The sequence below is a fragment of the Delphinapterus leucas genome, chromosome 7 (assembly GCF_059928025.1).
Source record: "Delphinapterus leucas isolate spDelLeu-1000000601 "Yukka" chromosome 7, BTC_Dleu_Yukka2, whole genome shotgun sequence".
NCBI lineage: Eukaryota > Metazoa > Chordata > Mammalia > Artiodactyla > Monodontidae > Delphinapterus > Delphinapterus leucas.
The window spans coordinates 95,719,962-95,733,589 of NC_143135.1; the positions used below are offsets into that span (position 1 = coordinate 95,719,962).

The 13,628-nt window shown below is 59.8% G+C and overlaps 1 protein-coding gene across 1 annotated transcript; it reads right to left on the reverse strand.

Annotated features, from left to right (window-relative positions):
• Positions 1-55: 55 nt before the first annotated feature.
• MCAM (melanoma cell adhesion molecule) lies at positions 56-8,230 on the reverse strand. Its single transcript, XM_022560392.2, has 16 exons — positions 8,124-8,230; positions 6,170-6,294; positions 5,865-6,072; positions 5,709-5,779; positions 5,526-5,613; positions 4,280-4,459; positions 4,082-4,203; positions 3,837-3,999; positions 3,623-3,741; positions 3,395-3,536; positions 3,106-3,227; positions 2,856-2,997; positions 2,686-2,757; positions 2,348-2,495; positions 1,908-2,025; positions 56-1,426 (listed from the first exon to the last, which is right to left on the reverse strand). The coding sequence occupies exons 1-16, from the start codon at positions 8,188-8,190 to the stop codon at positions 1,397-1,399; spliced, it is 1,917 nt and encodes a 638-aa protein (XP_022416100.2). The 5' UTR covers positions 8,191-8,230; the 3' UTR covers positions 56-1,396.
• Between the last annotated feature and the right edge of the window lie 5,398 nt (positions 8,231-13,628).

A 13,628-nucleotide genomic window follows, 5' to 3' on the forward strand; every position in this document is an offset into this window, starting at 1 on the left:
GCCAGAGGCCTACTCGTACCAGTCCATCAGCAGAAGCCTGTTTTGCTACCTTGAGGGCAGTCTCAGTGACAGGAGAGGGGCAATCGCTCCTTGCCAGCAGCTCGCCAGGCTCTGCAAGCTGCCTAGATAGAGCAGGGCAGCTTTGCTGCTCAGTATGTTGATTATCCCCTCTGCTCAGAAGCAGAGGTAACCCCTGGTCCCTGCTCCCAACTGCAAAGGGTTTTGTGTTCCTTTTGGTGCGGTTCCAATTCTGGAGGCCCCAGGCTGCTGTGGTACCCCATGATGAATAAAACACAGTGTAAGATTTCTGGGACAATTAAGCTTTATTTTTCATATATATACACACATATATAAAAAGGAAACAATTTGCAAATTTACAACCTAACGAAACCATATATATATACATACACACGTACGCACAGACATACGCAGAGACATACATACCCCAAAGCTCTAGCCAGGCCCGTTTCTCATCTCCAAGTACCATTCTCCCATTAGGGCCTTTCTTCTAAGGTCTAGGCCCATTAGCTCAGGCTGTAGAAGTCTGGTGCTAATATAACTTTATAGCCTTAACCCTCGTAAAGGACAGTCTGGACCTCAGCTCCAACCCCTACCCCCAGCATTCAGTCTTACGTGATTCCTTGAGAGGGTAGGGGAGCCAAATGAATGCAGGGGCTCGGGCCCAGTCGCCTTAACTCTGGAAAGCGGCACCCAGCTTCCTTACTGCAGGGACAATGAGATACACCCAGGATACCTTTTAAGGGATGACACCAGGTCCTGACTTCTGCCCGGAGAAAGAAAAGAGTGTCGCAAAGGGAACTCCAGAGGCAGGCAGGCAGGCAGGCTGGTAACTGCTTCTAGACAGACACTGCTGGGGTCTCTCCAGAACTGGTAACTGCTTCTAGACACTGCTGGGGTCTCTCCAGCAGAGAGAGGCCTGGGCTCACTGCATCCTTACTTCAGTGATCAGCTGAATTATGAAGCCAGCCCTGGAGCCGTGGAGCAGGAAGTCAGCGCAAGATAAACAGGCTACCTAATCCGGCTGCTGGTAGAAGACAGGTATTTACATCCATAATGTGTGTAAAGAGAAAACAAGTTCTGCGAGAAACTCTCCTGTGTGCTTCTGGGATACCGAGGCCCCCTCCTTGGCATGAGCGTCACTCAACAAATTGAGACAGTGGTGGACAGGTCCCTGAAGAGGGGGCCTCCAGGGCCACATGAGGTCCTTCTCAGGACAGGTCTGGTCCTAGCCCATGTCTGCAGGTGAGCTGGAGGGGGATCTTCTGTGTTGTCCACTTTAGAGGCTTTGGTGACCATCCCGAGTGCTGGGGAGGAAGGTGAGCAGGGAACAGGAAATGTTCCAGGCAGGGGAGGGAGCGCCGTGTGATTCGGTGGGCTAGTGCCTCAGATCGATGTATTTCTCTCCCTAAAGATGGGTGAAGAGCAGAAGTGAGGGGGGGTGTTCGGAGACACTGACCAGGGTTTAAGGTGTGAGCGCTAAAAGAGAGGAGGGACCGAAGCCACAGCTGACGAACTAGGTGCAGCCGCCTGGAGGGAAGAAGCCGGGGAGGGGGTGGGGATGGCAAGGCGGGGAATAAGAGATGAGGCCCCCGAATCGCACTGGGCCACACTTCACACCTAGTGACGTGAGCCGCCAGCTCTGTTCAGGAAATGGTGATGGGACGGGGTCTTGCTCTCAGTCCTGGCAGCTACCCTCTCTCGGGGTCCCTCAGCCACCTGCCTGGCCCTATCGTCTGTGCGTGGTGTTAGGAAGGCAAGATGGGGCCGGCTCCCCATCTCCAACAGGGAAGGATGAAGGATAAAGTTAGTGTTCAGCAGCCGTCAGCCCCTGCCACTCCCGGTGCCTGAAGATGTGTCAGGCTCTGGCCACAGGAACTGCCTCCTACCTGGTCTCCTGGAGCCCTCTTGTCACCGTTGCTGCCCTGAAGGAGGCCCATCTCTTCTGGGAGCTTATCTGACTTAACTTCAACTACAAATTCGCCCTTACGAGACGGGGGCAGCGTGCTGGGAGGAGGGAGGGAGGCAAGAGGTTGGCAACTCGGGGGCAAGGGAATGGGGGCTGTTGGGAGGGACGTGGGACTGGGTACTGAAGGGCTCTTAGGTGCTCTGCTCTGGCTCAGGGAAGGGCCACAGGGGTGAGAGGGAGGAGTGTGGTGGACGGAAGCTGGGTAGTGGCGGTGAGGCGGGGAGCGCTCAGACCCAGGGTCCCCCTCCTGCTCCTAACGGCTCAGTGGGCACAGGGGCCAGCAGGGGAACATCCCTGAGGAGGCAACAAGCTGGCAGCGTGAGATGGGGCGGGGCGCGGGGTGCCAGGTGCCGTGCTCACATCTCTTGTTTGCCTGACCGTCCGCACGGCAGCTTGCCCTTCTTGTAGAAGAAATAGAGGACGGCGCCCAGCACAGCCAGGACCAGGACACACACGGTCACGGCCACGATGACCACACCCTTGCTTTCGGGCTCTGTCAGCTTTTTCTCTGTCCCAAAAAGACACCCCGAGTCACTCCCTGCCCCAGGCTGCCATGTTACCATCGCGGCCCCGCCCAGCCCAGGGCTGATGGAAGATGGGCCGCTGATCGTTTTCTCGACAGAGCTCCCCTGGGCTCCCGGTCAGGGCAGAGTGAGGATGCCCTGGCACAACTCTGCTCCCGATCCAGCCCAGCTCACCTGTGGAGGTGCTGTTGGCTCTAGCATAGGGACTGATGGTGGAGGTGCTGAGGCTAGTGGTTCTGTTGGAGTCTGGGGTGAAAGAGGTTAAACAGATGGGGGGTGGTTGGGATAGGAACGTGCACTGCTTGGGCTTGCCCCCACCCCACTCTGCAGGACCAAGCCCTTACCCAGCTCCAGGATAATGACGGTGGTGTTTCTGCCCAGGGAGTTGGAGGCCACGCACTCAGCACCTGTCTCCAACAGCTCTGGGGTCACAAGGACATTCAGGACGCTCAGGACACTCTGCGGATCTTGGTCCTGTTCGCTGGCCTACAAGGAAGGAGACGCAGTTCAGGGGTGGGGGGGATGCTGGGTCGTGGCAGCAGAGCCCGCGCAGGGATGGACGAGAGCCTGGGAGGCTGCCATGTGCCTGCTCACCGTGCCATCGACGCTCCAGACGATGCTGGGCCGAGGATGCCCTGATGCTTCACAGGACAGATTCAGCACTGAGTTCTCCTTCACCCACATCTTCCTCTCCCTTAGTGCCATCCACGGGGACCCTGTGGCAGGGCGGGGAAGGGTGAGACAGCAAACTCTGCCAGCCTGCCACCCCCCTCCCCACCAGAGAACCCCAGGGCAGCGGGTGGCTTTCGGTCCCCAAAGAGCTTGAAACCACCCAACTCAAGGTGGCTTCAAGGGGCCACCTGATCTCTGCCTAGGGCCTCACCAAAAATGGCCACGTTGACGAGCTGGGTGCGGTTCAGGCCGGGAACACTGGGCACAGATGCCATGCAGCGGTAACCTCCCCCTGCCTCCCGTTTCAGGTTGCGTAATTGGAGCACAGGCCCCTTTGCCAACACCTTGCCTGTCTGGGGTGAGAGATGGGTCAGAGGTCACTCCTAGGCACACCCACCCCACAGCCCCTTGCCCCGGAGACCTGAGCCCACCTGGGTACCTTTTCTCTCAGCCACTGGAACTCAAGGTCCTGGTTACTCTCTGCCTCACAGGTCAGGGTGAGGCTGCTGCCCTCCTGGCTCTCGGGGGCTGCGGGGCTCACCCGGACTTCAGACACATCTGGGGACGCAGCAATTGTGTCAGGCAGGACAGGGCGGGGCAAATTCCCTCTCGCCCCAGCCTGGTCCCCCTGTCCTGGGCCCCCAGCCCCTCACAGTTCACCACCAGCTCCTGCTGGTCGCTCAGCAGCGATGCCGTGCTTTCCAAGTCCAGGCCCTGACATTCGTAGAGGCCGCTATGCTCCTTCCGGGCGGGCTCCAAGACCAGGACCCCGTTGTCATCGGTCCTCTCTTCCTCCATCTCCCTGGTGCTGAGGTTCTGCGAGAGGACAAAGGCGCGATCAGAGTGCGCCTCCAGCCACTCCTGCTGTCCCCTGCACCCAGAACAGAGGCCCCCGCACCTGCTTGCCAATGCTGAAGTGGGGCGGGGGGTTGCCATCAGCCAGACACCTGATTTCCACGCGGTCCCCCTCCTTCAGCATCCCCTCAGGCTCCACTTCCAGCCACACTCTCTCTGCCGGGTCTGCACAGGCAAAGGGGGCAGCTCTCAGCCCAAGAGCTAGCAGGACCCAGCCCCACAGCGATGGGTCGGTACTCACAGAAAACAGGGACAGTGACCTCCCTAGATTCCTTCATGTGGTTGCCACTGGGCAGCCGATAGCTGAGCTCGCAGTAAAACTGGGCATCTTTGTCCTCCTTGGTCAGCTGTGCCTTCAGAACGCTCCTCAAGGTGTACAGACCACTCGACTCCACGATCTGGGACGACTGGATGTGGACCCCTGGGCAGGGAGGAAGGGGCGAAGGGCTCGGCCTCAGCTCCGCCTCCAACCCCACCCTATGATCTCCTGGGTCGGCGGAATGGCAGGGGAGCCCTTGTAGAGAGAGGGCCAGGTACCAATGCCAGCTGCGGCCCTTCAACCCAGCAGTTTCCTGCTCGATATCTACCCTAGACAAACACACATAGGCACACATACAAGGATGTGTGCAAATACTGCTGCAGGGATTTAAAAAAAAGGAAATGAGAAAACACTCTGGACATCCACTAATGGGAATGAATGGTTAGCTAGACTATATTATATACACCGTGTGAAATGCCGGCAGTAGGTAAACGATAAGGTAGCTCTAAATAGGGTGACCTGGAAAGATTTCCAAGACTTGTCGTCAAAAGGAAAACAAGGTTGTGTAACAATGTGTAGCGCACAGTGTCATTCAGATCAGGGTTTCTCGACCTCAGCACCACTGACGTTTGGGGCTGGACGTGCCCGGTGCCCTGTAGGATGTTTACAGCATCCCTGGCCTCTACCCGCTAGATGACAGTAGCACCTATCCATTTGCGACAACCCAAAATATTTCCAGACACTCAAGTGTTCCGGAGGGGAGCAAAATCACCCCTAGTTGAGAACCACTGACTTAGATAATAAAAAACAAAAGCCTATGTAGTCCTAGATATATTTACATGTGTGAGTAAGTACCTAGAAGTAGGCTAGAAATCAAGGATTGCATCAGTGTGAATACATACACACTGATAGCACAGCTATTTCTGGGAATGGGTCTGGGGCAGGAAGGAAATTTTCCTTCTAGATTTTCCATAGTTTGAATTCTTATGAGAATATTTTCAAGGATCACTTGTGTACTTAAAAAAAAAGTAGAATAGGGACTTCCCTGGTGGTCCAGTGGTTAAGACTCTGCGCTCCCAATGCAGGGGGCACGGGTTCGATCCCCGGTCGGGGAACTAAGATCCCGCATGCTGCGTGGTGTGGCCAAAAGAAAAAGTTAAATAAAATGCAAGGTGGTCCCCATATTGTGCCACAAGCATGGCTTTTAAGGGCAGAGAGGATGACTTACGGTTCTTCTCCTCCTTCAGGGACTGGCTGTTCTTGTACCAGGTGACTTGAGGAAGGGGGTACCCATTCCTCCCCACACAGGTGGCAACCTAAGGAGGACAGGGTGTGAGTCTCCCTGCCTCTGCGACCCCGCCAAGCCCACCTTAGCTCCTGCCTACCCGCCGGCCACCCCGGCAGATCTCACCTCCCCAGGCTCCTCACTGTTCACAGAAATGCCCAAGGCATTGACCTGGATGAGTGGCTCCTCCGGAGCTTCTACAAGGGAGAGAAATGGGGAGGGGCATGGGACCACCACTTCCGAAGCCCCACACTGCCCACAAGGCACGGACAGGGCACTCACTGTAGACACGGAGCTGGATTCGGTGCTCCTGGGACCGAGGGCGCTTGCCCTGGCACAGGAAGATGCGCTCATCGTGGGGGGTGATGCGTGCTAGGGCCAGAGTAGTCCCTTGGTCCTGGAGGCTGAGCCGATTCTGGTACTCCCCAGGTTCGCTCTGGCCCTGGCCCTGACGCACGAGGAAGATGAGTGTTGGCTTCTCCTTGTGGACCTAAGGGGAGGTGGCGGGGAGGAGGTGAGCGTCCTGGGGCTACATGAAGGGCAGAGCCTCCCGCCCCTGCTGCCCTCTCTGGGGCCCAAGCACTCACAGAAAACCAGTCCGCGTGGCTGAAGTTGCCCGGGGAGTGGGAGGGGCCACATTTCAGAAGGGCCGTGCCGCCCACTTCCACCTCCACCAGCTCCGGGTCGGGCTGCTCAGCCTCTCCAGGCACACCTGGCGGGGAGGGGGTGGGGGAGGAGCTGTGTCAGCTCCAGCTGCTCTCCATGCCCTCCACTCACACCGCTCGCTGCAGCTGCTCTTCCTGCCACTTCGAGGGTCTGAAGGGCACTGTCCTCTCCTACCCCTCAACCACTCTTTACCCCCGAACCCTGGGCCAGCCCTCTCCCGGTTCAAGGGAGTTGGGGATGGACATTTCTGGTCATTGGAGCAGAGACCCTGAGCACCAGGAACCTCCCAGATGAGGCTGGCAGAGGGGCAACCCAGGCTCTGGGCCAAGAGGAAGGCCCCTTTCCTTCCAGGCTCCCTCCTCCCCGGGTGAGCTCAGAGTGTGGGAATGCAAGGCATGTGCCAGGCCGGGGCACACAGGCCCTTTTTGTCCCCACACCCAGAGGAAGACATCTCTACCCTTTGCCCCCCCCCACACCCCCTCCCCAAATCCCCCATAAAACCCAAAGGGCAACCCTGGCCAGGAGGCCCTTATTTCATACTCCTTAAGCAGCACCGCCGTGAACATCCGACACTCTCAGGGGACCCCATCCTGGGAGTCTTGTGAGTATGGAGGGGTCAGAGTCACGGAGGGGGCCAGAATCTCTCCCCGGGGTCAGGGCAGGGGTCAGGCCAAGGACCAGGCAGTGGGCAGGAGTGACGTCAGTGGTGCTAGTGCGCTGCCCGCCCTGCGAGGAGGTGATGTCACTCCATACCATCTGGCTGGACTCGGGTGCCTGGGTGGTTGGCCTGGGCTGGCTCCCAGATAACAAGGGCAGATGGAGTGGTCTTCAACCCAGAGCAAAAGCTTCACACCCCTGACTCCGTTTCCCCAGAGCTAGAAGAGCAGGGCCGGGTGGGGCTGGACCTTCTGCAGCGGGTGGAGCCCGATTTAGCCCTTTCCCCAGAAGGGATTGGAAGGCAGCAGCCAAGGGTACCCCAGGGACACCGTCGGCATGGGCACGAGGCCATCGAGTTGGGTATTGCTTAGATACCCAACCAGGGTATCTAAGCCAGGCAGCGGCTGGAGCCCGGGAAAGGGAGCCAAGAGAAACAAGCGACACCATTGCGGGCCATACAAGGGCAGCGTGAACCCGGGAGCGCCCGGTTCCTAGGCAGTTCCAGAGAAAAACTCCGAGGTGCAGGGACGCATTTCCCACCTGAACTTGGTCCCATTCCGGGAGGTGTAACAAGTCTGGGGCGCTTCCACTCTGGTAATCCTCGATCCCTCGTCCCTGCCACCTGTGATCCCGTCACCCGGGTAGGCGCGAGGCGACCCACACCGCCCTCCAGGCTTTGCCAACGCCCTGCCGGGGTGGGAGCCGCCGTTCTTCCCCATCTCGCTCACCTCCAGCCTGGCTCGAAGCCCAGGCGGGAGAGGGAGGGGTCGGCGCACCCCTCCAGCTAAGAAAGCTGCCTTTCCCAGCAACAGGCGGGCGCGGGATTCAGGATTTGGGGATGCGCTGTAGAGGCGCCTCCCGCCAAGGCTCCAATCACGGGCTCCCCAGAGAAAGCACCTGAGAAAAAGCTCTCACCAGCGGCCCCAGGGACTTGGCTCCACCCCTTCCCGCTCCAGGCAGCAGCCCCCTCCCCGCCTCCCCAGTTCTGCTCCCGGGAAGGTCTGGAATAGAGGCTGCAAACTGGCTGCAAAGAAGAGTTGCACGCGCGCAACGCGCCGGGTGCCTGGGACCCGGAGAGAGGAGCGCACGACGCAGCGCAAAGCCCCGGCCCCCGCCGCGATGCCAGCTCTCCTCCCGGGCACGCTCCGCCGGACTGCCGGGCCGCTCCGTTGGGGGCGCGGGCCCCACCCCCACCCCCACCCCAGCGAGCTCACTCACCCGCGGCGCGGCGACAGCAGCAGCAGGCGGCGATCAGGAAGGCGCAGATGAGCCCGGACCGTCCCATGCTTCCCGGCCGGAGGGCGAGAGCGAAGTGAGGGAGCTCGCAGCTGCCGGGGGCTGACGTCAGGGGGGCGGGGGAGGGGGCCAGAGCGCCGAGGCCGGCCCGCCACGCCCCGCGCAGCCCCCCCCCCCACGCCCCCGCCCCGCGCGCCGCAGTCCTAGGGGGCGGGCCCGGCGCCGAGATGCCCGGAGCTGCGCTGCCGAGCCGCGCGGCGCGCGGTGGGGGTAGGCCGGAGCCTTCCTCCCAGCCCCCAGCTGGGGAACGGAGAGGGGGCGGTGACAGGTGTCTCCGGGGCGGACTGCCTGGCCGAGGCGGCAGCGAGGAGAAGCTGGCCCGGATACCCGGAGTCCCGCGGGGTCAGACCCCCGCCGCGCTCACTCCTGCGCAGCCCCAGCCAGCCCGTGTAGCCCTGGGGGACCTCCTGGCGGGGGAGCCGCCGAGCGGGTTCTTGTAGTCCCTGGTGGGGGCCTCCCTCCCATTTAGGCTCTTCTCCCCGCCTCCTCCCCCACCCCGCCGGACCCCTGCCACAGAGAAAATCAGGCTTCCCAAAATGATTGCACCGCTGCAGCTGCCGCCGGCCTGGCACTGCCCCCAAGCCTGGCAGTCCTGGCAGCTTTGAGGGAAGAACATTGAGCCCGGGGCCCACAGACCCAGAGGTACCTGTACTGGCGAGTGGAGATGGTGTTCTAAGGACTGCCCCTTCCACCCCAGCTCCTGCAAGTCCGTCTCTGACTAGAGGAAGGAGGGAGGGGCTGAATTCATGGGCCCAAGGTTGTCACACTTGTCCAAGCCCAGATCTTGAGAATTCTGCTTCTGCCCTCTTCACTCATTGAGCCCAGCCTGGACTCACTTTCCTCTTGCCTGAATGAAGAAAAGAGGGGGAAGAAAGAGTTAACAGGTGCAAGGTCTCCAGCTTGACCCCCAGCACCTGTTGCTGTTCCTGAGGGTTGAAAGGACCCCCTGCAGCAGGGCTCCACCCCCCTCCACCAAGCCCCCTAAGCTCACCTATGGCTTATGGCTCAGCAGCTGGGGGTAGGGGATCGGAGGAGGAATCAGAACTGACTCCAGGCTGCCCTGCCTGAGTGGGATCTGCCACACAGTGAGGTGAGGAGGACCCTGCAGCTCCTCTCATTCCCAAACCCTGGGTCTTCTGGCCTCTTGAACTAAGGCCCTGGCAAGTGAGACAGACTTGCCTCATAGAGACCCCAAGCACCCTGGCCCTGGGAAAGGGCTCCACATCAGCAGGGACTCCTTCAACAGGGAGGGTCAGAAGGGGGCCTGGATTTGGGGTAGAGTCCTGTCACCAGGCAGGCAGCCTTGCTGCTGGTTGGGGGAGGAGCAGGGTGAGGCAGCAAATGCCAGAGATGGGCAGGTGACTTGAGAGGATGCTCTGGGATGGCGTTTTGATGACGCGGAAATGACTCTCAAACCACATCAGCCTCTTCTTTCACAACCTTGCTGACCCCCTCCTCACCTCCATTAGTTTCCAGCCAGTGGCTATGCCAGGTGGGCCAGGCCAGAGGCCTGGAGCCTGGGGGAGGGGGAGGGGTGGGGGGGGAAACAAGAGGAGAATGGTGCTTCCCCATCCCCCAGAGTGAAGGTATAGACTGGCCCAGGGCCCAGAATGGAATGGATGCGTTTGTTTGTCTGCAGGGGCAGGAGTGGGAATGGCTGAAGGATGCTGTTTGCCCTGGCAAGCTCAGAGCCGGGCATGCTGCTCTGCTTCCCTGCCCCCACCCCTTCCCTTCACTTAACACCATTAACTAATCATTCTCCTGTCTCTGGCCTGAAAACAAAGCCAGCTAACCACCAAGGACGGTCAGTTCTTAATTCTTCTTCGTCCTGAGCCGAGTGAATGTAGGTGGGGGTGGAGAAGCTGCCTCTCCAGTGAAGGGGAAATGAGGTTAGAGCCCAGGGTGACATCCGTGTCCTGCATGTCCCCACCAAGGAAGCACAAAGACTGTCCTTTAAGTAAGCCAGTAGCTTGGGGCGATCTGGGCTGCCAGAGGTCAGGGGGCAGACAACTCCAGGACAGCTTCACCAGGGGGGCACACTAGGATTGCAAACCAGAAAGAGGTCAGGACTTTGGAGAGGACTCAGAGGGGACTGGAGACAGAAGAAAGGGGGGTGACAGCAGCACAGGGCGAAGGAGCAGAAGGTGGAGGGGATCAACCCTCCAACTCCTCCAAGATGCCAGAAGACAGAGCTCCAGCAATCGCGGGAAAGAGAGAAGGCGGCAGGGCAAGAACTTCCAGTGACAGAGGATGGAGGTCCAGCAGAAGGGAGATCAGGGAGGCCACGGCAGGCCTTCCGTCGGCAGATACTCTAGCGCCTGGACTGGGGTGGAGGCAGCCTTGCCCAGAAGCAGGCCAGGATCAGAAGAGCCCCAGGCCACAGTCCTAATGCCCGGCCTCATTTCTCTCCGAAGGAAAGGGTAGGAAGGCTGCCTTCCTCCACCCCCATGGTTGACCCAGGCCACTCAGACACGAGGGGATTCGCGGTGCAGAATGCCCTCGGTGTGTCTCATGGGCATAGGTCTGACCACAGGTAGAGAAACTGAGGCTGGGTGGGGTGGTGGCCGCGGTCTGGGTCCCTCAGCTCCCGTCTCCTGGGTGAGCGGGGGCTTTCATTTCATTGTGCCCCCCCACCCCGGTGGAGTTGGAGGTCAAAAGACAAGGCTGGGCCTGCCCCTGGGGGCTCGCTGGGGTGAGATTAAACCCAGGAGCCCTCTCTCTCTCTCTCTCATAGTGGGCACAGTGGTCTCCCACTCACCCCTCTGGTGGAGGGGCCTTAACCGGGAGGATATGAGGAGGGCGGGTTGGGCGGAGGAAGGAAGCTTAGAAAGGCAAGCTTACAGCTGCAGTGAGAAGGAGCTGCGGGTGGAGGGGCGGGTCAGCAATGTCGGCCATGACCGAGGCTGGGCGTCCTCCCCGGCCTGGCTGCAAAGCAGGGTTCGGTCTGAGTCTTTGGAGGGGAGGAAGGAGAATTTTTCCAGAGTCGGGATCTGAGCTGGGAGAAGACTGTGCTGAGGGAGTGAAAAACTGGGTAGGAGGAGGGTCGGGGGGCAGTCGCTGCTGAGGGCATCAGCGGGCCAGGAAACCGGATACTGCGGGGCTGGGTGGGAGATGCTGGGGAAGAGGTTGAATGGGGGGAAGCAGCCCCTATCCTGGCCGGACGCAGTCTCACCCATGTCCTTCGCACCTGACCCGGGGGCAGGAAGAAGGAGGTGCGGCCTGGATTGAGGTGTGCCCCAGAAACACCATGGAAGAGGAGGAGGGGGACTTGGGGGGGGATGGGAGGGGCTATTTTTAAACTTGGAAAAACCGTGAGTGCGTTCATCTCCACCCTGAGTGCTGGAGGAGGCAAAGGACCCATTGTACAGGGGTGCAGAGAAGGGGAGGGGGAAGGGAGGTGGTGGCACAATGGCGGGGATTATGCTGGAGCAGGCCGGGGAGAGGAGGGCGGGGGAGGGGCGTCTCCGTCACAGCTGGCCTACTGAACTCTGGGGTCGAGCCAGGCTGGGGCTTGGACAGGGGTTTTCCCACTCTCACAAAGCCCCCCTCTTGGGGAGGTGGGGTCTGTCTCTGGCATCCGGTGTCGCCTCTTGGGGAGGGGTCTGCGGGTGGGATTCCCACAGCCTGGCTTTCCCAGGGACTGACTGCGGGGTCTGTTCCCAGGCTCCCAGCATTCCAGCGACTCCCCTGGGAGCTGCTGGCCTCCCCTCTCAGGCCCTTCTCTGCCAGGGAGTGCGGGAGAGAAAGAGAAAGAGGATGTGGGTGCATGGGGACTCTTCCTGGGGACTAGGGACCCATAAACCAGAGAGAGGATAGCAGTGGGTGGGGTATACTTTGGGGGATCACATCCTTCCCATCCTAGCCCCCGCCCTGTTGAGCCACCCTTCAGACCGAGATTGTCCCTCTAGTCCTCTCAGACCCCAGGGGCCTCTCCACGTGGGGAGCCCTCCAGCACCCAGGGCCTCAGCCCAGGGGATCCCAGGAGCCCCTGCTCCCCAGGTCTTGACCGGCGGAGGCCGCGGGGAGGCGGGGCATCCGGCCGCTCTCGCACCAATCCAAACATTACCATAAATGCTCAGGCCGTGGCGGGCCGGGGAGGGGCTCGGGCAGGGGACCCTGGGGCTCTCCGGAAGCCTCGAATCCGGTCTCCAGGCCTTTCTCAGCGAGGGCTGGTAGTGGTGATTCAGCCTTCGCTTTGGGAAGTGAGGGGGGCAGGGGCAGAGTTGCGAGTAGGGGTGGGCTGGGGTGTTGGGGAGAGAGCCAGGCTGCGTGGGGAGTCCCTGCGGACGGCCTCCCGGGGGTGCAGTGACCTCTGATCGAGGAGAGAGTAGGACTGCGCAGCCAGGATTTCGGCATCAGAGCAGGGGTGCGGGCTTCTGGGTCGCCCTCTAGCCCCGCTGGATCCACTCCTGTCAGCTGTAAGAATGGAGCCTTTCGCTCCCAGTGCTGGGTCTCTGCTCTCTGGCCTCGGAGGACCTAAACATCTTCCCACTTCCTCCTGCCATCCTAAATTTGGAGAATGGAGCAAGTTGGGGGCAGGGGGAGGGCACAGGGCAGGATGCTGGGAGCCTACACCTCTCCCCCTCAGGGAAGTTCACATCCGCTCCCCAAAATACCACCACCCAGGAGGAGCAATGTCCCCAGAGAGCTGTTTAAATTTGACTTTGAGTTGTCCCTGAGGAAAGCCTAGGTAGTCTACCAGAGAGGAGCCTACAGGAAGCCTAGGGATCCCGGGTTCTGCTGTGTCTCCTCCCTGAAGGCCACTTCTGCATTGCGTTTTCCCTTCCACACAGAGCTTTGAACAACCCAGGAGGAGCCCTGGAGGAGGGGAGCCTTGTTCCACTGCACCCCTGCAGGGGCCTGCGATCCCCTCTGTAGTTGCCACAGCTGATCTTGGAGGTGGGGAGAGAGATGGGAGGGAAGAGGGGTGGCAAGTCGATGACCTGAACCCTGCCTCCCTGACCCATACCCCAGGGCCCAGGGCTTCAAGGGGACTTGAAAAGTGGAAGGATTCAGAGTCAGAGAAAAGCCCCAGGGGCTGTGCTCTCCCTGGCACCTTCCCTTTGTGTCCCAATCACACTGGAAAGTGCTGGTTCAACTTTGGTCTCCAACACCCGGCTGTAAACTCCATGAAGGAATTGGTGGCTTTGAGACAACACTGCCATTTAATTAGCTAATCTTGGGCAAGTGGCCAAACCAGTGACTGTTCAGAGGGGACATGGCAGTGCTCGGAAGGAGAGAAGAAGCTGCTCATAGCTAATATTTGCACAGTGCTTTACAACTCAGCCCGTCACTTAAGGGTCATTTTCATCACTAATGTTTATCTTGATCTTTGCAACAAAAAATGACGAAACTGAAGTGAAAAGAGTTACATGACCTAAAGTCAGGCAGCCTGTGAGTCATGGAGCTACATTTTCTTCAATGTGG